This window comes from Cygnus atratus, chromosome 2 (assembly GCF_013377495.2).
Source record: "Cygnus atratus isolate AKBS03 ecotype Queensland, Australia chromosome 2, CAtr_DNAZoo_HiC_assembly, whole genome shotgun sequence".
Lineage (NCBI taxonomy): Eukaryota > Metazoa > Chordata > Aves > Anseriformes > Anatidae > Cygnus > Cygnus atratus.
The window spans coordinates 84,526,647-84,549,978 of record NC_066363.1 but is presented as its reverse complement, the minus strand read 5'-3'; the positions used below and the strand labels follow the sequence as shown (position 1 = coordinate 84,549,978).

At 36.1% G+C, this 23,332-nt stretch overlaps 1 protein-coding gene across 2 annotated transcripts in view; it reads left to right on the top strand.

Annotated features, from left to right (window-relative positions):
* MARCHF6 (membrane associated ring-CH-type finger 6) overlaps nucleotides 1-23,332 on the top strand; it is a 49,055-nt gene that overhangs the window by 8,639 nt on the left and 17,084 nt on the right. For both annotated transcript variants that reach the window (XM_035552650.1, XM_050708465.1), the window contains exons 4-16: nucleotides 5,031-5,174; nucleotides 6,676-6,748; nucleotides 8,869-9,037; nucleotides 10,351-10,543; nucleotides 10,854-10,915; nucleotides 13,419-13,451; nucleotides 15,042-15,093; nucleotides 18,054-18,112; nucleotides 20,163-20,243; nucleotides 20,670-20,738; nucleotides 20,862-20,936; nucleotides 21,744-21,878; nucleotides 22,375-22,494. In XM_035552650.1, the coding sequence (XP_035408543.1) occupies nucleotides 5,031-5,174; nucleotides 6,676-6,748; nucleotides 8,869-9,037; nucleotides 10,351-10,543; nucleotides 10,854-10,915; nucleotides 13,419-13,451; nucleotides 15,042-15,093; nucleotides 18,054-18,112; nucleotides 20,163-20,243; nucleotides 20,670-20,738; nucleotides 20,862-20,936; nucleotides 21,744-21,878; nucleotides 22,375-22,494 (1,265 nt within the window). The remainder of the gene's footprint in view (nucleotides 1-5,030; nucleotides 5,175-6,675; nucleotides 6,749-8,868; nucleotides 9,038-10,350; nucleotides 10,544-10,853; nucleotides 10,916-13,418; nucleotides 13,452-15,041; nucleotides 15,094-18,053; nucleotides 18,113-20,162; nucleotides 20,244-20,669; nucleotides 20,739-20,861; nucleotides 20,937-21,743; nucleotides 21,879-22,374; nucleotides 22,495-23,332) is intronic.

Here is a 23,332-nt window from a genome sequence, read left to right as displayed (position 1 = left end):
AGGTGTTGTTCAAATGACTTACAGAAGAAATGGTAGATGGGAACTCTGTGCATAAGAGGACTGTTTAAGTGTGGAGATTTTATGAAATACGCTAAATGACAGTTGTATCTAAGCAAAGTAAGATGTTCTGCTTTCTTCCATGTTGGGCATGCATCTGTTTAGGTTATGGGCAGATAAATAGGCTGACTCAGATGGGAAAAGTGTGAGAAATGAAATAGGATACAATTGCATTGTGACAGCTGTGAGGAAAAATAAAACTATTAAAACCATTTGAGCCTTCATAATAAATAGTAGTGTGTTTTTTTTTTGATACAGCATATGTCTGAAGAGTGTTGCTTTTCTTTATGCAGCTCTGCTTCCCTCAGTGAAAAGTAAGATGATGTGTTGTAGGAAGAAACTCGTAGGAGGCATGAAATCCGTAGGTATAATATAAACTGGCAAAAAAACATTCAGGATCATTAATTCCTTCTAGGGAAAGATTTGCATTTTCAGAATGCTGCTGGCCAACAGCATGAAAGCCACAGATAACTTTCCGTTGTATTTTGTTAGCTCATAATGATCGTATATCTGAGTTCTCTGGAACTGTTTGCATGCTTCACAAATCAGCCACTTACTACCTTGTGTCAGAACTAGCCATAAATGGGGGAGATGAACAAGCTTGTAGCATGCTTAAACCTGCACAACCTGTTCTCATTTTCTCATTCACTGGGAGTAAGCCCTTAGGACACAGGGAGATTCTTGGACAGTCGCTTCGGTATCAGTTTAAAATTGCTGATTGATTCTTTGTGGAGGTAGGTTTGTACAGGGATTGTACTGCTGCTGCTTCCCCCACCCTTTTTTTTTTTATAATACAAGTAATAAATGTGAAGTTACCTGTTTTTGTTAGTATTTATAGTTATTATTATAATTTACATCATCGTAAGTTTTTTTTTTTTGAATACCTGTATGTGCTTTTATTGCTTAGACACTGCTCTGATGAGAGCTCCTTTCTGTACTGCCCACATCATGGCTAATAATTTCTATATCTCCTTGGAAGGAAAATTGTGTGTGCAGTACAGTTTTCTTTTGGATTAACGTCTGGTACTTGGAACAGGCTGGGAAGGAGAGGTTAAATGGAAAGTGTTAGTTTGTTTTATTTCTTGTTAAGTTTACTGGGAATTATTCAGATTCAGCAGATTATCCCTATTGTGTTTGTCAAAACACAGTTGTGTGGTGCTTCTACTAAATAGCTTCAGAGGAGATGGGAATGCTAAGAATGCTTCCTGCAATAAATCTGAAAGTATCAGTCACTTTGGTAAGCTAGAGCATTGGGAATTCTTTTCCACTTTTGTGTTGTGGATTTTTTTGCCAGCTGAAATTTATTGATAGCCTGCTTCACTGAAAAGTCATTGTCTAATCATTGTCTGCTTTCTTACTTTTTTTTGTTGTTGTTGTTGTTTTTTTGTTTTGTTTTTTTTTTCTCCCTAGGAGAAGGAAAATTTCTAAAGACTGCCTTGTATTTTTCCTACTTTATTGATGTCAGTCTAGTACCCGTTGTAAGATTACTGGCATGAGCTGTCTGCTTTGGGGAAGGAAAATTAATATTTGTGTTCCTGAAGACGTTAGGATTGCAGGAAAAAATAAAAATAAAAAAAACTAAATCTACAAATCTAGTACTCTGCAAGTAAAATAGCCGTTATAGTGCACAAGTGTGACCTAAGAGTCCAAGAAGCTTCTGGTTGTGCTCCCATGGCATTGACAGCTCAAAAAAGCTGAGCTAAAGCTGTGAAAACTCATGCTCAGCCAAAATCTGAATTTCACGCTAGAAATGTAAGAAAAAAATATTGCTTCAATGTTCTCTAGTGCAGAAATCTTTGTTTGGAGGAACTGTGGTAAAATAACTCAGAAGATTGACTTCTCAAACAGTTTTAGGAAAGATATTAGGATGGGAATTATGGGATGGAGGAAGGAATGGGAGGACAAGTATGAGAAGGAGATTGAGGAGGATGTAAATAGTGCAAAGTCTTGGGCCTTGCACTGGTGGTGGGAAGTGGAATGTGGAGAGAAAAACAGATACAAATGACAGACACAAGCGGGGGGGATTGCCTGTGAAAATCATTGGTAGAAAGCTTCAGTGCTACAGATGTTTGCACACTAGGGGTTCCTGTTGTGCTAGGAATTATTACATTTCACCTACCTGAGTGGTGTAGGAAGAGTTCTATCTTCTCATCATGGTTCTTGAGTCCTTTTGAAGTAGTGGAATCTGGAGTGGTAGTCACTCAGCAGCCGCCCACGTTCTTTTTCTCTCTGCTCTGTGAATTAGGATTAACCCAAATCCGTCTGAGATTTACACACACACACACACACACACACCAAACATGAGGTACAAAATTGGGAAACTTCTGAATGTGTTGCAGGAGTTGATAATGGGGGCAGTAATGAAAGTAGGCTTTTTCTCTGGTTTCATTAGGTGGGCATGATTTGGACAGATCTCAGTAAAACAGGAATGAAAATACTAGATAGGGATCATTTCAACAAATGTATATGTAAATAGGGAAGTAATTGAGCACCCTTTAGTTTGTTAGCTTCCTGGACTGTTTGTTGTACCTTTCTGTTTGGATGGCTCAAAGGGGAAGAGAAGTTGAAACGAGCTAGAAATAGCAGTAGAAGCTTTACATATTCTGAGGTGTGGCAAAGTAGAGAAATACAACACTGCTCTCTGCACCCACCCACCCAGCTCCTGGCATCATCAAGAATCACCAAACTGTTAAGATTTGGGGGATGTAGCTTAACTCCTCTGAGTAGGAGCTAAATTCTCCATTTATCTGAATGCTGAGTAATAATCCTAAAGCCTTTAGAAAAATTAGCATATAGAATTATTAGCATTTATAGCCACTGCAGCTTTACTGAACTTCACTAAGGATGCGCATCTTCACTCACAGAGGGGACTGTAATGTATGAGTTTTCAGTAATTCCTAAAACACGTTTTTGTTTTTTAGCCATTCTAACTTCTCCCTAACAATTACATCATCAATGCATAGTTAACATTTTCATTGTGGCCTCTTTCGGAGTTCCAAAGAATCGATCAAAGTATGTTTTTTGAAAATTAAAAAAGTAAGCTTCAGAGTATCTGCTGAGTTCAGTTTTGTTCGAGTGACATAATAAATCTGTGACACATGCACATCAGGTAACTGTTCTTTCAGTACCCTTAACAAATGTCTGCTCATCCGCTTTTTAAAGTATCAAGAATGTTGGTTCACTATGAGCTGAGTGATTGTTAGTAAGTCTTTAATTAGTATTTTCTATGGTACTACCAAATTGTAAATTGCTAGACATCAAAACACATGCCCTGCTTTTGAATTGCTGCTCTGTGTTCTCAGACCTGTGCTTCCCTAGCATTATATTTTAGTCTTCTTTTTCTTTACCAGAACCTTTGAAAATTAAAACCCGTTAACATTTGTCTTACTGTTTTGCTGTTACTTCAGTCAAATACAATCCACACATTGTTGAAATGCACCAAACTCCACATTCTTTGGCATATTGATACTGCTCTACTGTGTTCCCTTCTTCTCTTTACAATACAGAAACTCAGGGAAATATCCCTGGAGAGAAAAAAGGCCTGTTCTCACGTAGGGGCTTTCCCTCTGATATTAGTAAAAGGGTGATTAAGAATGCGAGTAAAAGTAGCAGGGATGTTCATTAGAGAAAAGGGAGATGCAGGTGGATTTCATGAAGCAGTGTTTCTCAGACTTATAAGTCAAAGGATTGTATGAGAAGGAAGGAAAAAATTCCCTTCTAGTTCTTAAAAAATTGACGTCATTTATGTGGTTAAAAGTATGTCTTTTTTTTAAAAAAGACAAAAATAAAAAAGTTTAGTGGTTAAATGTATAGAAGTCTCCAAGTTCAGCTGTTCTCAACATAACCGTTAAGCATCCAGGCAGCAGTGTCTGTACAGTTAACTGTAGTTTATCTTCTTCGTTCAAGTTCGGTATCAATACTATACATTAAGACTTCTTGGCATCCATATAAGTGTGTAGAAGCTATTTAAATGTAATGAAATTATTAGAAATAGATTTCTTCTAATTGTTTAATGCATAATGAAAACTTTAGGTAATCAGTGTCTGTAATTTGAAAAATATGGTTTCATATTTTCATACCATTTGGGGAAGGATAGGTTACATGTAGAGATATCAGAGGTAATTTGATAAAAGTGAAGATATGCTCAACGTTAATGACCTATCAGGCAGCTTTTTATGTACTGACTATGGTAATAAAAGTGAAAGCAAAAGAAAAAACCTTGTCACTCTTGTTCTTGGCTTTTGAATATGGTGGGGTTTATGTAATACATATGTGTTGACTTTAAAAAGTTGAGAAAGTTTGCTATTATAAAAGTGTCTGTGTAGACTGAGAGACTTGCTTCATATTCCTTAATAGATGTGACCTTAGTAGAAATTTATATCCATTGAAAGTAAAAGCCTTTCTACATAAATTTCAACATCTTTAGATACTTAATAGGTTGCCTTGAATCTTTCCTGTTTTTTCTGTGCTTTCACTTTGCTAGATTTTGTGCTGTTGGATGGCAAGTGGAATCTAAATTATCTAGCACAAATAAATTGGCAGAATGCAAAATTCGTAATTTATCTTGTTCCATCTGCTCTTTTGTTGAACTAGATTTGTAATTAACAGGGATCTCTTTCAGGTAATACTGAGTTGGAGGACTACTGAATTCAGCATCTGCTTTTTCTTGCAGGCATGAGCTTATTTTGAGATAATTAGGCTCTGCAATTGATGTAATAAAGCTATGCAGAAAACTCTTAGTTAAAAACTAGCATGGAACCTATTAATTTTCCTAATGAATTCCGTACAGAATGTAACAAATGTGTCATGACATTTTTTGTTATTTGTTTGGAGTGATCTGTTGGGAATCTATAGAATATGCTTTTTCTTACAGTAGGCTTTTTGTCAAGTACAAACATTTTGTAGTTGGCAGGACTTTTACAAAAATGCTTCTTTAAAGGAAAAGCTGTTTCATAAGTGCCTTTTCTACACAGTTTATTCCCCAGATATGCCTTCACGGCTTCCAATCCAAGATATCTTTGCTGGACTGGTTACAAGTATTGGCACAGCAATACGATACTGGTTTCATTATACACTTGTGGCCTTTGCGTGGTTGGGAGTAGTACCTCTTACTGCATGTAAGTATAAATTTCTTGTATTGTAACACTCATATACACAGAAGAACATGTTGCTTGCTGCAGCAACGTTTTGCGTGGCCAAAAAAACCCTGCCTACTAGTTCAAAGACACATCCAACTTACTTTCACTCAGAAATTCTAGCTATTTGACTCTTGAGCCAGTACTGCAATGCATTTATGATGTTGAGATAGGACAAAATGCATAAAAAGGCTTTTAAACTTGTTTCAGTAAAATGCATCTTCAATTATCATCTCTTAAATCTGCATGGAAGTTTTAATTTGATACTCTTTATTAACATTTGGCTAGAAGAATTGTAGTCTTATTTTTTCTAACAATTAAAAATGAAAGTGCAAATTTTCTGTTAGTATCAACATCATAATTCTTTATAGTCATACATAAGGTGAGCAGTGAAACTCTGCATAGAAAAATGAACTAAAGGCCTATAAATAATAAAAGAATTTGGCAGGAAAAGGGAGGACATTTAAATTGCTGCAGTATCTAGTTTGAAATTTACTTTTCAAATACAAACATTTCAACAAGGTAAAAGTTTCAACAAGGTAGAAATACCAAGAGGATGAAAAAGAAGGGAAAAGGAATGTAGCGTTCAGTGAAGGAAATGATTGGAAGGGCATCTCGACAAACAGTAGAGTACCCCTTGAACAAAAGAGCAGGAAGCCAGTAAATGAACCTCTCTAGACAGTTTCTCAGTATGTTCTGTGCTTTTAGTAGTAGATGGTGCTGGCTTAGTTTGAAAGTAGCACAGTACCGAGGTCAGCTGTAAAAAGGTGATCCTGTTTCCACAGCCTGTCCTTTCTGTGCAAGAAAAAAAACTTTTCTGGACATGGAGTAAACAAGATTACAAACTGCCCTAGACTAAAACTAAAAATATTTTAAATTCTTTCCGTGGCTGATTCTGAAGTAGGCTATACATATGGATACAATAGTTTTAAGATTGTGACGGAAAAATGGCAGTAAAAAGCTAACATTAACTAGTATTAAATATTAAGCCATAAAGCAGTGATTTGAAACACATGATGAAATGGTGAAACTCTTGGCTATCATGATACAGAATGTGTATGCAGGTTCAAAATATGATTGAACAAATCAATAGGAAAGAAATCCATCAAGGATTAAGCAGCACAGTTATTTTGGCAGTGAAACATGTGAGAATATACTGGGGAAGTATTGCTGCAAGTACCTTTAACCTGTTTCTGTACTCTTCCTTAGGCGTTTGTTGTTGTGACCAGTGTTAGAGACAGGTCTAGTTAAACATTGGGTCTAACAGTATGGCAGTTCTTTTAATGTCTACTTCATAAAGTACAGCTTTGTTCCACATGTCGTATGTGGTCTTGAGTTCTGTTGACACACTGAAAGTTAAGATTTTTTGCTTGTGATAAAAGTTATTTAGAAAGTCAGGTGAAAAGAAGGTACCTGTGATCCTTTCCAAATGAGGTCATAACCAAAACCAACTTTATACTATGCTTGTGTTTCTGTTATGCAGGTCGTATCTACAAGTGCTTGTTTACTGGCTCTGTGAGCTCACTACTGACACTGCCATTAGATATTCTGTCAACGTAAGTACTTAACCAGTTTGTTACAAATTGCCTTCCTCATCAGGTAACGGTGAAAATGGTCCCTCAGTGTCCTTTTCTTCCAGCTTTTTATCTTCCATTGTTTTACACTAGGAACTGTCCATTTCCCTTTGCATAGTGGGATGTTTGGCCCTTTGTTTTACAACAGAAATCATTTCACTTCGAAGTTCTGTTACTTGATTTCTTTGGAGATGGAAAGCTGAGTTTATGAAATGGGCCCTGGTTAGTGGCTTGAAGATTTATATGTGATGTCAAGAGAACTTATGCTTCAAAATTCTTTAATTATTTAAAAATAATAATAATATCCTTTAAGTACTTCTGCAAGATTTTAGAACAGTTTAAACCTGATGCTACATAGTAGAATATTAGTATATATTATTATATATAATAGTGGTATATTGTTTGCTTTGCTCCATTTTTATATTCTGAATTAATTTTATTCATCCTGAATTTCTCATGCGATAGATTTTTTTATCTGTTCACATTTTAGTTAGCATTTATATTTTAATGCTTCAGTCACCATACATTATTGAGTACTGTCCCTTTTAGTCTTTTTTAAATCAGTATCATTTAAAGAATTAGTAAATTACCAATACAACAGAATTTCCGTTTTTTTCTTAGATCTGTTTTTTTTTTCATTCTCTTAAACCTGAGGAAGTGAAACTCAGTTTGATTAGAATCACTTGCAAGTTCAGCAGATTCTGAATGAATGTCCTGTCTTGTTTAGATAAGTCATCTCAATTTTTTCTTTAAATTACCTGCTGTTGAGCTATTTGATTTTTAGGCACCAGGGCATGTTACATTTCATTAATTTTTGATAGTAGGGAGAGATACTCACTTGAGATTAAGAACAGTATTTTTCCTGTGATCTCTCATTAAGCATAAGTTTTATTCTGACTTGACTGAGAAGGATCTGCAATTTTACAACTGAACTTGGAGCACATTATTTGATGTCTCTTTACAGCCTATGGAATCTATAGTTAGGGAGAAAATAAAGGATTCAAGTATGTGTCAACTCTTAATAGTGTGTGAAACTTTGACATCTATTTTTTTGACGGAGTCTATTTCAATAGCACCTTGTGTCATCTTTTCATTTCTGGTCCCTGTGGTATTCACCGTGTTGTGCAGGCACAAGTGTTTGTGTGGCTGCGTGGAGAGTCAGGCTGATACTTCACAGGGGAATGGCAAAGTACTGTGATAGCGTATTTCTTCCGTATTTTAAATGACTTAGTGTAGTCAGTCTGTTTCCTGAGCAAATTTACTGTGGCTAAAGAGTAATGCAAGGGTGGAAACAAGTGGGAAGGGATACCCAGAATAGGCATGAGGGTTATTTAAGTCAATTTAAGTACCTACTGCATTATTTGAAACCCTGGTTTCAGCTAGCTAACTGAACTTTGTTTTGCTCCTTCTTTACAGTTAGATACGACTTGATAGATTAGGATTTTTAAAGTGCAGTGTAGAACAGTAAATGTCTGGGGTAAAAGACTACCTGAAAAATAGAGTCAAAGGCAAACCCAGCAGTTCCATTTGTTTGGTTAGGGTAGCTCAGCAGATAAAATGTTTCAGTGGATGAAATTGCGCATCTTGCCATTTAGACAGATCTTCTACTGTACCAAATCCAAATTCTATATCTAGAAGAAATAACTTTGATACAGCAATATAATTTACTTAGTGACTATTGTATTTCATTTGCATTTCTTGGAAATAGTTTTTCCTGAACTACGCTTGAAGCTTCTCTTCATCTTGAGTCAGCACCTGTTTCTGAGGAATATTTCTGTTTAAACAGTAATTTAATTTTGAAAGCCAAACCAGAGGGAAATACAGCGTTTTCCAAATCAGTGTTTATCTTGGCACTTAAAATCATGTTTATACAGGTACTTAGAACCTTCTAAATGAAACCTCCTTTGAACGGATTTTTAAAAACTAAATAAAATTACATCTATGTAGTTTCTTTACCTAGGTAAATGAATAAATTCAACTTTTCACACAAATGTATGTTTCTGTTGATTTGAACTAAGAGTGTCAGTGGAAGTTAACAATGACTAAGTGTAGTCTTGATAAGCAAAATAGATTTATAATTAATGTTTTTCTCTCTTTATCAGGGAGAACTTACTGGCTGACTGTTTGCAGGGTTGTTTTGTGGTGACATGCACTCTGTGTGCATTTATCAGCCTTGTTTGGTTACGTGAACAGATTGTCCATGGAGGAGCACCGCAGTGGTTGGAACAAAATCAGCAGCAGCCACTCAATGGTGTTGGTCAACAAAATGAGGTAAAACTTAACTGCCCAATAGTTCATAATAAATTTAGGAAATACGTTGATGTGAATAACTGCATTATCAGAACCCATCTTAGTGCAGTGTATTTGATTTGTACATTAAGAGACTGAACACGTGCTTCTATATAAACTCATCGCTGTTCTGTTCTTGAAGTTCTATTGAATGGAATGATAATGAATTTGTTTCAGTATAATTTTTGTAACTTTAAAATTGTTTGGATTCTTACGACTACGTCCGTATCTTTTGCACTTTTTGAAGAGAATTTTGTACATATAAAGCTGAATTGTCAGCCATAGTAAATGAAGATGCCACATTTGTCTTTTTCACAAGTATTTCAGTTCACTGTTGTATAAGTAGTTGGAGGTTTTGTGAAACCTTGGAAGTTGGAGATTCTCTGCCCTCCCCGCCTCCTTAATTCACATGTATGCTTTTAGTGCTTACACAAGACTCTTAGGTGGAAGAAAAGATGATACAGGTGGTACATGCATGGGGGAGAATACTTGATTAAAATTTTATTTTCTTGTGATAAATATCAACTTTTTAAAGAGCAAGATACAAATCTTAAGTTTTATGACTCACTTGGGTTGTCTCTGAATTATCATCTTTCTAATATAATGACAGTTTTTATAAGTTCAAGAAGGGTTCTCTGTTGAACACTGGTGAGACCACACTTGGAGTGCCGTGTTCAGTTCTGGGCTTCCCAGTCCAATAGGGGCAGGGATGTAGTGGAGTGAGTACAGCAAAGATCCGACAGAAATGATTAAAGGACTGGAACATCTGACATACAACGAGAAGCTGAGAGAGATGGAACCATTCAGCCTGGAGAAAAAATGCTCAGGGTGGACCTCATGAGTGTGTATAAATGCTGGATTGGAGGGTGTAAAAGACGGAGGCAGAGTCGTCTTGGTAGTATGGAGTGACAGAACAGAAAGTAATAGGCACAAATCAAAATAGAAATTGCATAACGCCTTTTTTACTGTAAGGGCAATCTGCTGCTGAAACAGGTTGCCTAGAGAGGTGGTGGAGTTACTGAAAAACATCTGGAAACAGCGCTGAGCAATCTGCTGTAGCTGACTCTGAGTAGGTGGGATGACTAGATGACCTCTAGAGGCCACTCCCAACCTCAGCTGTTCTGTGAAGAAGTCTTGAATGTCTCTCTCTTTCTTTTAAGAGAGAAATTGTTGCTTCTCAATGCTTACCTAAATAAATAAATATTATTTGATACACTTTTTGTTTTTCCTGGATACAAGATAAAGTACAAAGAGTATAATCAATTTAACTGAGTGCTAGTAACCTGTTTCTGCAGGCTCAGGCTGTTGCAAATGGCGGTGTTGAAAATGCTGTGCTTGATCAACCTGCTAACCCAGCTGCTGAGAATGTAGTTGTAGGCGAGAACCCTGAAATTCAAGAAGAACAAGTAGATGAAGAAGAGGAGGATAATGAAGATGAAGAAGATGCTGTAGTAGAAGATGCAGCAGATGCAAACAATGGAGCACAAGGTAACAGGTGACTCAAAACAGTAATGTTCTAATTTTTTTAAAATATAAGTGAAACTTGAAAATCGAGCTGTCATAACTCAAGGAAGCTAATTGTATAACTTCCCACTTCAGATTATTTATCTTTTTGGTTTTGCAAATTTCGTATATTTCTTTTGAGTATTAAAGCATATGCTTGCTGAAAAGCTATCAGCATTCATGAGTTGAACGTTACGCGCATAAGCCCTTTTGTTTATTTAAAGCATAGCATGGAGTAGTTGAATCTGGTTTGGGGTGAGTCTGACAGCTGTAAAAATGGCTCTTGTCTCCTCAGATGACATGAACTGGAATGCTTTGGAATGGGATCGAGCAGCAGAAGAGCTTACTTGGGAGCGAGTGAGTAAGAATAACTTCAGTGACTTATTTCTACTTATTTCTTTCTGATTTATACTTGAAATGAATCATAGCATTTCGGTAATAAAATCCATCAGGGATATATTTGGATATTGTTGTCTAGTGTGAAAACTGGTAGTAAGAGTCCTTTACAAACCCGAAAAGGTCACTGTATTAGAAATAAAATATTACTATACTCCTAAACATCAAAAAGTCATTTCATTGATGTGTAGTTCAGTAACAGCTTAAAATCTATTAGCAGAGACCTTTCTGAAGTCTTCAATTTGGTCAGGTTTAGAAATCAATTACAGTTTGCATTAAGGATGCTAGGTCATACGAACAGCGCGTTGTGTTGTTGATTATAGTTTAATACTTTTATATTCATGAAAGCATCGATAACATCAAAACTACTAAAGAAACCTGAAATTTTGGTTAGGTACTTTATGTATTTGAAAAAGACAAATATACTTCATAAAAAATGATGGAGCGTTTTAATACAGTACTGCTTCTGTTTTGTTTATGGATCACAGGTTCCATAGTTAGACATGAGATGTACTCTGTAATCAGATAGAGAACTATCAGAGCTCAAGAACTACTTTTTGTGGCTGGTTTAGATCAACATCTGAGTTCAAAGCTCACTCCATACAACAAAATCTACCTGAAGGTAGATGAAACAGCTTCATTTCATTTACCATTACCGCTGGTGCCCAAGGCAGACAGTTGTTTGTTACAGTTGTTGCTTTGAACAAGGTCAAGAAATTCAAGTTTCATCACGAGGGACAAGCAGCTAAGTACCAAACAGCCACTCACTCACAACCCCCAGGTGGAGTTGGGGAGAGAATAGGGAAGGTAAAAGTGCAAGAACTGATGGGCTGAGATACAGACAGCTTTCTAGGTAAAGCAAAAACCATGCACACAAGCAGAGCAAACCGAGGAGTTTGTTGCTGTTTCCCATCAGCAGGCAGGTGTTCAGCCACGCCCAGGAAAGCAAGGCTCATCATTAATGCGTGATGTCATCTTGAGAAGACAAACATCATCACTCCGAATGTCCCCACCTTCCACCTTTTTCCCCCCAGCTGTTATTGCTGGGCATGACATATGGTATGGATCTATCTGTTTGATCAGTTTGAGTCAGCTACGCTGGTTACATCCCCCCCAGCTTCATATGCACCCCCAGCCTCCTTGCTGGCAGGGCAGTATGAGAAGCAGAAAATTACTCTGTAAGCACTGCTCTGCATCAACTAAAACCATCAGTGTACTATCACCCCGATTTTCATCAAAAATCCAAAACACAGCATCATATAAGCCTGTATGAAGAAAATTAACTCTATCCCAGCCAAAATCATGTCAGGGACAGGTCATGATCTTTGCATGTATCTAATGGAAAGATGCTTAGTTTGTTTTGAAAGGTATTCAATGAAAAAGAGCATACATACGCTCAGGTTTCTGAACCCTTTTATTGTGTACATCAAGAGGGAAGTCTTTGTTTTTGAACTTAACTTATGTTCTAGGAAATGTTAGTATATTCCTAATGGGAAATGTTTTGATGTCTCTCCATGAATATAGAAATAAATTTTAGGAAAGTCACATAACCGTTTCTAATCCTATTGCTGGCATAGGCAATAGATCTCTAGTTAACATTTAATATCAAAAGGGGGGAAGGCTTCTCTGCTGTTTCATCTTGTGAAAATAACATGCAAGCTTTCTGAATTTTCAAAAATATCTTTGCATCTTTGTTTACTTTGTACAGTATGTACAACTTGTAGCACAAAACCCTGGAAGAAATTAGCTTTGAGCCTGGAACTTTATAGCAGTAATCATATGAGTGTCAGGACTAAAATAATAGAAAATCCTTGAAGTGTGGAGAAATAGACATCCTATTTTTGGCAGGTCTGTGGATGCTTCTCGTAAGAGCTGTGCAGAATGATGGTGGATTTGTTTCCTGTCTTCCCTAGCTGTAAACCAATTCTGTTCTAAATTTAGTAGCATATGACATAGCAACATTATCCAGTTACTAGTTACTTTTTTGCATTGAAGGTAAAAATAATACTCTTCCACTTCTCTCAGTGAAACGTAAGATCATATTTTGAAACCAGGAAGCAAAAAAAAATGCTCCTTGTTTTAATACTGCATTGTTTAAATGATTTTTAAATAGCAGTTCAAACACTAAAATTTCTTATAAATACAAAATCTTTGTTAAATTCTTTAAGATCTTGGATAGAAGTAGCCTTATAAATTAGGCAGTTAACGTGGGTGGTTTGTCATATATATAAAGATATTTTATATGGATATCGCTGCCTTTCATCAGCTAAGTATACTGTATTTAATGAGAACTTAGTTTCTACCTTTATCGTTAAGAATTTGTCTCTGGATTGTGTTGACTGAGCAATAGAAAAACTCTTGACTATTGGACATGAAAATCAGAGTGTAAAAGGCTTCTGTGATGCCAATATTAGACATGTTACTTGCATTTTTCTGATGAATAAAACTAACTTTATCTTCACAGATGCTTGGGCTTGATGGATCTCTGGTTTTTTTAGTAAGTGAAATCTTGCATTTCAAGAATTTCTATAACAGGCTTGTCTTAAAAAAAAAAAAAACTTTTTTTTTTAATGTAATCATTCTATTTGAAGTCCTTATTTTCATTTGATGTAAATTCTTTAAAGAGATTTTCATATGATATCATGACGAAGCAAATTGTATATTTTTAGGAGTTTCACATAGTGGAGTGCTGTTAGTGGCATAAAAGTTGAAAATCTTAAAAGACTTTGGATCATGTGCTCTGTTGTAAATAAAAATCAGACAGTTTTTTATAAGCATACACTGGATATATATACCTGTTCTAGTTATAAGTTTTACTCTTTATGTTGTTATTAAAGCAGTGCCCTCATTTCGCCTTCTCTAGTTTGCCTTAATACCAACAAAATAGCAACAGTGATTTTTTTTTTTTTAGTATACACTAGATTTTAGAATGTAAAATCTTTAGTTATGTTTCTTGACTTCGTTGGCTTTTTTTATTACCCCCTAGAATTTTTTCCCCATTGCATGTTATTTTAATTGATATCAGTATTAAATCTTGTTTAAGATCTTCACAGTAGTTAGCCTAGTGAAAGTTATATCTTTTAAATTGATTCAATTTCTTTTTTTTCTGGTTAAGAAAATTGAGCAAAGCATTCCTTAAAAATCTGCTTTTTAACACTTGTCTGTTGGTGAGCCCATGTTGATTATCTCCCTGACAAACTCTTATGTATAATGCATATCATCTAGTGGGCAGTTTCTTACAGTTTACTTGTAAGATTCTCTCTGCTGCCCATCCCACCTGATTGTGGGGGATACCATACTTTGAGTTCAGAGGGAAGGGAGTGCAGAGTCAATGGCAACAAACTTTAACTCATCACAGTTACATTCATCAGATATCATCTGATAGATCTCTTATTTTAAGAATAGAAGCCTTTTATATTTTAAAGGGAACAATAAGTTTTGCTGTCTTCCAGCAGTATAATTTTTGCTTTATTTTGTGTGTGAAAGAAATAGAATTCTTATATATTAACTTGTTCACTAGATAGTTTAGTGGATAAACATCTCATGTTTGAAATAAAAGGTCTTATCTTTTAATGTCATATCTCATGTTTGAAATAAAGTAGCTTACATCATTAGTAATTGATCTCAATAATAATTAAAATTCCAGTGTACTTATAGCTGAGTTCACATCTTAGCTAAAAGTATTAATAGTGCTGTCAGTTCTAGAGTTAATGCTATCAGTTTTGTTGATAGGTTTCTTTTACAAACTAATTGTTAAAATTCAAAAGAAACTTTTCTTATTTATAAAACAAATATTCATATACACTTTGTGTAACTGCTTTTAAAGGGAACTATTGATACTGATTTTAAAATCAAAGCTTATTCTGTAAAAATAAAAATGTTAAAGCCAAATACTAATGTTCTTATCCAGGTAGGTATCCATGAATAAACAGATGTTTTCATAATCTGCCCTAACATGAGACATGCAAGTTCTGGTAATAAGAGACAGTTGAAATAAGTTTAGATAAAAACAAAAAAGTCACTTATTTAAATGACTGACATTTATGTACTCTTTTCTTCTTCCCTTCCTCCCCCGTACTCCTCACAGGAACATGTGTTTTGGGTGGTATCTTTAAATACATTGTTCATACTTGTGTTTGGTAAGTATCATTTGCTCTTAGTTTAAAAAAGTTATTTCTTTGTAAAGTAATAATTCAGACTAATTTTAAAGCTAAATAGATGTTGTAGCTTTTAAGAATAGAACCACAAATGCACTCAGAATACAAATAATAAATCTTTATTGCTTTTAGCATTATCATTTAATTCCTTTAAGTGTTTAGTTTGAAATAGGAAATCTAGAAAAACTTAATCATGTCAGCTAGATCACAGGAAATAGTATTTTTGGAATACTGCTAAATTAAAGGAGGAACCTCGTGGAATTTCATTTGTGAGCAATTGCAGTACCTATAGGAATGAGTTGGGTACGCTTCTTTTTATAGTTTTCCTTAGATATAGTCACATTACTTCTTAGATCAAGAATCCATTTATGAGCTCAAAACTGGAGGGAGAAGGCAAGACAAGAATGTAGCTGACTCTGTAAAGTTGTCAAATATAATTCCATTTTGTGTCCTAGACAAATACCGAACAGCTTTCCTTAGTTCATACAACTAAATTAGTCTGACTTACTTTTTAGAAAAAAAATAGGGGGGGAGGTGGCGCTAACAAATTTAGAAACGTGTATTTTTTGAGATCCTCCTGAGAGGCATTAGATTGTGGTTTAGTTTCAGTTCTGTTTGTACCTTGTACCTCGAGTGACACTGGAGAATAACAGTCCTTCACTGTGCCTTAATTTTGCCTGTTTCACCTCTGCTACTACCTTTCTGAATACAGTGGTCAGGCTCATTTGTGCTGTTAATTTGACGCAAGTTTGTGCAGAAGCAGCATTATTTTACATGCAAGGTAGATCATTTTATAGTCTTGAAGAGACACTGGACGTAAAATTTCACTTGCTCTTAATTATCATCATAAAAATAGATTGGTTATGATGCCTTTTTTTTTTAAGTGGTCTTCCTTAGCAAAAGACTTAAAGCCTTAAAAACTGAAGCTATACTGTAGATAGGATATTTTCCCTTGCAAAGTAAAGCTCACAATACCAAACTAGTGATTTTGAGCATTTAGTTACTGAAACAAATGAGATCAAAATAAAGTAAAAAGAATCATAATGTAAATTTTAATTCACCAGAAACTGTAACTTTTCTAATAAGAGTGTAGGAATATACTTGAGTTTTTTCTTTCTGACAACTACAGATTAAAATTAATTACCAGAGATTAATTGGCAGGCTTTTAATTGCTATAAAATTTAGGCTTGTACATAGCTGATAACTCTGAAATACCTACATCTTTTATTTAGATTTAAGAACAGCTGAATAACAAGAATAATCACCAAAGTTGTCATATAGATGGTTTTTCAGTAGCTCTGAATGTGTTTTCCAGATGGGAAACTAACAGAATAGAAGGTGAATGACTTTCCAGAGCAAGTGAGATGGAGATCTGGCTATTTAATCTGTCTCAAACCTGTTTTTAGTATCTTCCCTGCTAAGTAGTGCTGCCTAACTTGGGATTGCCAAATCTCTAGTTGTTAGTTTCACAGTCATGGTGAGTTCAAATGTCACAGGAAGTACTTACTAGGAGATAAAACAGAGGGAAAGAATTTGGATCTTTGGAAAGAACATTACTGGTCCAAAAGTTCTCCTGTATTTCTCTTCAAGTTGATTATGTTCTGAGTTAATTCATAGTGCTGTAGCTCGTTATTGTACTCAGAGGGATTTATGCTCCTTCATGCTCCCTATTGAAAAGGGTCTATTAAAAATTCTCTTTTAAAGAACATTATTTTAGAAAACGTGATAAACTGTGTACTATAATCTCATAAGCATTCAAAATAAAAAACATATGGCTTTTAAGTCATGAATTTGCTGTCTGTAGGAGTTGTGGTTGTGTTTTTTTCATCTGACTTTTCTCTTGTTCTCACTGGGCATGAAGGACTTGAGACCTCCGCCTATCTTTCATATTTTTGCCCTTCCCAGCAACTGCTAAGGTTTTTTTAGGGGCCTTAGAATTAAGATTTTCTGATCGTTGTTCAGGGTAGTGCATGTCCTGATAAATCTTTTTTGCAGTTTTTTGATATGTTGGTTTGTATAGAGATGAGGACGAGAGAGAAAAATCTTTATGCTTTTTGTTTGGGGGTACGTTTGGTCTACAGTAGTACCCAGAGTGGGTTATCATAGAATCATTTAGGTTGGAAAAGACCTCTAAGGTCACCATTGAAGGCTGTATAGGCAAAAATGAAGGTTATAGGCAAAAATGAAGGCAAAATAGCCAAAAGTCATCGCTTCTCTTTTACTTTCTTGTTGCATCCCTCTAGTCCCATAGGAAAGTAAGCTTTGAACTCTTTAGTCCTTTGGAGCTTAGTTAGACCACAGAGTGAGCTAAAATGACTGTTTGGTCTTGTTACGAATACTGAGATGTCAGGAAGTGGCAAAAGTACTGTGTGTTTGAATTCATTCCTCCTGAGACCTCAGAACTGGCGAGAGTGTGAGTTGTCAGGAATGGTGATAGTTCTTAATACGGTAATTCAGGGTAGAAGTAAAAGCCTCCTCAGTTTCTCCATATCCCTTCTCTGGACTGTTGTCTCTCCTTGTTACCTTCAGAGCTTTCATTTTTCGTAATCCTAAAAGTGAGAGCAGTAAAAGTGAATCGTAAGTGTGGGAAAGTAAGTATTCAGACAGGTTCCTGCAGCAGTGTATGCATGAGAATGATATCAATCTAGTATGTAAGACTAGGAAATGGAATTAATTTACAGCACTGCAATACGAGCTAAGGGGAAGACTCTCATCTTAGTTTGTGCAGGTTTATATTGTTTAGTCTTTCAGTGTGAGTTCTAACCTGACTTCATAAAATGGTGGAAGTATAGCACAAATATTTGCATAAAGTTTTTTGAGTTTTTTATCAACATTGTTGAGAAGTAGAATAATTACCGTGTTGTACTATACATACTGTAAATAGGGCTCTGGTTAGCAGTTCTGATGGCCTTTTTTTTTTCCTTTTTGCTTACATTATGCAGCATTTTGTCCATACCACATTGGTCACTTCTCCATTGTTGGCCTGGGCTTTGAGGAATATGTAAGTACTGTTTTATACTTGCAAAATGTAAAAGCAGCCACTGTTTATTGTAATCGCAGTATTTTTGTAGGATCTTTACACTTTTATTTGTGATATGAATAGTAACCTGGAAGTCTGTTTTTAAAAAAAAAAAAAAAAAAAAAAAAACTTTTTGTAATCTGTTTAAAAATGTTCTCTCACTCTTTCACACTTCTTCCATTATTTAACTTTCAAGTGAGGTTTCTTCCTTTTACAAAAAATGCATGTATGGTATTCTTTGTATTTTTGTTAACAGCAGTCTTGTTCATGTACAGTTTTAGTGTGTAGTGGGAAACTGTTAGATTTGGTGATGGTAGTTAGGTGAAGGCTAGGAGGTGGTGTAAGATAACACTTTGTTTCATATATGGAGGTTAATGATAGAATATACTGATTTGGAAGGGACCCACAGGGGTCAATGAGTCCAACTCCTGGCTCCACACAGCACCACCCAAAAATCAGACCATGTGTCTGAGAACACTGTCCAAACCCTTCCTGAACTCCAGCAGGCTCGGTGCTGTGACCACTGCCCTGTGGAGCCTGTCCCAGTGCCCGACCACCCTCTGGGTGCAGAACCTTTTCCTAACCCCCAGCCTGACCCTCCCCTGTCCCAGCTCCATGCCGTTCCCTCGGGTCCTGTCGCTGTCCCCAGAGAGCAGAGCTCAGCGCCTGCCCCTCCGCTCCCCTCGTGAGGGAGCTGCAGGCTGCCATGAGGCCTCCCCTCGGCCTGCTCTGCTCTGGGCTGAACAAACCAAGGCACCTCAGCTGCAGCTCCTATGTTTTGTCCTCTACACCCTGCACCATCTTTGTTGCCTTCCTGTGGATGCTGTCTAATAGTGTTTTGGCCTTTTTTGTCCTTTTTATACCGTGGCACCCAAAACTGCACACAGTGCTCAAGGTGAGGCTGCAGCAGCACAGACTAGTGCAGGACAATCCCTTTCCTTGACTAGTTAGCAGTGCTGTGTTTGATGCAACCCTGGACACGGCTGGGTCTTTTGGCTGCCAGGGTGAACTGCTGGCTCATGTTCAACTTGCTGTCAGCTGGAACCCCCAGATTCCTTTCCACAGGGCTGCTCTCCAGCCTCTTGTCCCCAGTCTGTATGTATATCCATGGTTGCCCCTTCCCTGGTGCAGAATCCAGCACTTGCTCTCGTTACACTTCATGCTGATGATTGCTCAGCTCTCTTTGTCAGTATCTCTCTGCGAGGCCTGTCTGCACTCAAGGGAGTCAACAGCTCCTCGTGGTTTAGTGTTGTCTGCAAACTTGCTTAGTGTACATCTGAGTCCTGCATCCAGATAATTTATAAAAACATTAAAGAGATATGGCCCTAAAATGGGGCCTTGAGGAACCCCACTAGTGACTGGCTGCCAGCGTAATATAAGCCCATTTACTAAAAGCCTTCGAGTCTGACCTGTCAGCAAATTGTTCACGCATCATATTAGGTGTTGGTTTAGATGTATGCTGACCTTTGTCCAGGAGGATACTGTGAGAAACAGTATCAGAAGCTTTGCTGAAACCCAGAAAGATTACATCAACTGGCTTGCCTTGGTCAACTAGTTGGGTGACCTTGTTATAAAAGGAAATGACATTTGTTAAACAGGACTTTCCCCTGTGTTGGCTTTCCTTTCTGTCTTGGCTGTTACCAATGAATAGTTGTCTTTAAGGTGTTTTTCAGTAACTCCTAGAATAAGCTTCTCCATAAGTTTACCAGGTACTTGTAAAATTTACCAGTGAGACTGACAGGTCTATAATTACTGTGGTCTTCTTTCTGCCTTTCTTGAAAATTAGGACAGCAAAAAGGTTGTTACATGAATGAAAAAAGTATTGTGTGACTTCCAGTCAATAGAATATTTTCTACTCTTGCTGGAGCTACCAAAAAACTAGCAGATTAAAATATGTAAAAACTAAATTAACTTGTCATTCTTCTTGAAGAGTTGAGATTTGGACTCTGTCTTAATTATGTGAAAAAGAGATGTAATCTTCTAAGAGACTGATAAATATTCCTTTTTTTTTTTTTTTTTTTCCTCCCTCCAGGTTCAAGCATCTCACTTTGAAGGGCTGATTACAACTATAGTTGGATATGTTCTGCTGGCAGTAACTCTAATTGTTTGTCATGTATCCTTTTGTCATCAGTTACCTGCTTCAGATTTTACATGTCATCTTTCTGGAGATATTTTGGGGATGCTCAGAGGTGTTGCAGATGCAACTGATTCACCGTTTTGCTCTGCTTTTTCTGTGAAATTAGAAGAAAAGCTTTCAATTTTCCTGGACCTTTTTCAGGTTGTGAGTGGAACTGCATTCTTCAGAACCCCTCTACATCTTTAATGAAACAAAATCTTAGGATATTATGGGGGTTTAAAGGCATACTTGAATGCCTCTGGGTAAATTTTGAAGGTCTGTCCAAGAAGACTAGTGAAGAAGCCTTCCCCCCCTCCTTTCCCCTTTGGTAAAAGCCACAGAACATAGTATTTTATATTAAACTATGAAATGCTGGACTTGTTATGAAGTATTTTTCAGTATTTTCTTGACAGAACCGTTTAGGGTTTGGCAGCGCTTGTTAAGTTCCAGCGATCACGTCGTTTATTAGGAGTTTGCTACATTGTTGTCAAGGTAATCCCTTTTTTTTTTGTGTAGCAAAACAAACTTCTTTGAATTTAAAGTTAAGTTATAATTTTCTTAATAATTTCTGTCAATCTACTGAGATGTTCTTTACTTTTTTTTCCCACCCCTAAGGTTTCCTTGTTAGTGGTGGTAGAAATTGGTGTGTTTCCTCTCATCTGTGGCTGGTGGTTGGATATATGCTCTTTGGTAGGTATAGAAATATGGGATAAAATCTTTTTTAAGCCTTTATATTTAAAGGAAGAAAGTTCTAATGAGAACTGTTGATATGAGTTGAATGACACATTTACTGTTCTTGTAAACAACGTTTCTAGAGTGAGAGGGTTGGGTTTCTTTTAGGCACTTAATGTTAATTTTGTTTTCCTTTATATGACTCATAAGTTAACCTACTAGAACTAAGCTAATAAGATTGTAACCATTTTTACTGCATTTACAAGACCACTGTGATAATAAATTTGCAGGCAAATTGGTGCACTGAATAAATTTATTTATGGCAGCCGTCTTGCATGAGATGCTAATGACTTCATGTTTTAATAGTTGCATGATCTCTTTTGAAAAAGATTCTTGCTGTGTTTGCTTGGAATTAAAAAGGACAGCTGTGTAAAATTTAAGATTTTCTGGAAAAGAAAAGATTAATTCTAAATGGAGAAGATTAATTTCTTCTAGCCTTCATAGAACTGTAATTTTACTTGTTTTCTTCCATCACAGTGCTACTCTGTTTGAACTGATTTATAACATATGCAGTGTATGTAAACGGTTGAGTTGGCTTCTTTCTTCTCTTTGTATGTCATGGATAAGAAACTTGATCTTCAGTTGCTGTTCTTAATGTAAATGTTCATAAGTATTTTTATTTATTTAAATGCTATAATTTATGGATGCATGATTCAGATATCTAATTTAAATGTCAAGTAGTGTATATGCACTAGGATAAACAAAATAAGTAATTGTAGAAGTTTCCCAAATTTTATTTATATTTGTTTATTACTTAACTTTTAGGAAATGTTTGATGCCACTCTGAAAGACAGAGAATTGAGCTTTCAGTCTGCGCCAGGTACCACGATGTTTCTGCACTGGTTAGTTGGAATGGTTTACGTCTTCTATTTTGCATCCTTCATTCTTTTACTGAGAGAGGTAAGTCTATAAGGACAAAATTGTTAGGCAACATTAGTTAGAGAAGCTTGCATGTTGAGCTGTTAGTTAGGTCTTTTGCAACTGGCTATTGCTGCTACTGTGTTCTGCGTGGATTTCAGTTTTGTTTGAAAAGGGCCACACTGGTACCTACTGCAGTGGAAAATTATGACTTATTTTACTTCAACATTTTCAGTTTACAGAGTCTTCAAAAATGGGAGCTGCAGTGAATCAGATTGCATTTCAATTGTTAAATATTAACGCTTGAAGGCTAAGCTTGTAATTAATTATTGCTTCTCTAATCCTCTATGAAAATGCTTTCCTTATTCTTTTTCTATATCATTTTGTTGATCCATGTTATATTTATACCCGTTATGTGTTTTTTTTTAAAAAAAAAAAAAGAAAAAGGTGTAGCAGAGTTACATAGGAACGTAACATGAATGACATGAAATACAAAGATAATTTTCCCTTGATGATTGTTTTTTGTTTCCCACTTTAGGTATTGAGACCTGGTGTCTTATGGTTTCTCAGGAATTTGAATGATCCAGACTTCAATCCTGTGCAGGAAATGATTCACTTGCCTATTTATAGACATCTCAGGAGGTTTATATTATCAGTGGTAAGGACTTTTCTTACAAATTTCTGTACTTGGAAAGAAAACTTCATCTGTTATTTTAACTCCCATATACGATACTACATATTTAAGGAAGACATTTTCACCATGAAGGTGATCAAACTCAAACTGGTTGCCAACAGAATCTGCAGCTTTTGAGATAACGAAAACTCATCTGGACAAGGATCTGAGCATCTTGATGCAGTTGGGTTTGCTCTGAGCAGAGGGTCAGACTAGTTTACTTTAGAGGTTGCTTCCAAAACAAATGATTCTTGAGTATCTTCTCTTTACGCAAAATTGCAGCAAAAGTTTGTGTATTCAGCCAACAAGTGTTATTACTATGGATATTGTAAATCACTTAACTGCTTTATGATGCTCTCAGTAACTGCAGTAAACATTTTTGGTCTGATTCAGCTAAAGCAGTGCAGAAAGGGTAGAGTAACTTTCTGGTTAAGTTTTGTGTTGAATTGCACTGATGTAGCCAGTGGTGTCTGTTTCCAGATATCATTCTATGATACTGGAACCAATGAAATTTCTTGTGATTTCCTTTAGATTTGTTTGTGTGAGGTTTGCTTAGCCTGAGACGTTTCCCTTTATTGCCCTGCTGTCTTTGAAATAATGTCCTATGAACTGTGAAAACCAGTGTACTGGAAACAGTTATTTAACACACAGCATTACATACACCTGAAGTGCTTTGAGCAGTGAAAGCTCATGGAGAGATCTTAGCACTCTCTAATGTTCTGACAGGCTCTCTAATAGAGGAGTTGACCTGTTTGCCTTTAAAAATACTTTCTTTGTAGATAATCACAATATTTTAGTTGCATTAAACATTGTGTCACAGCCA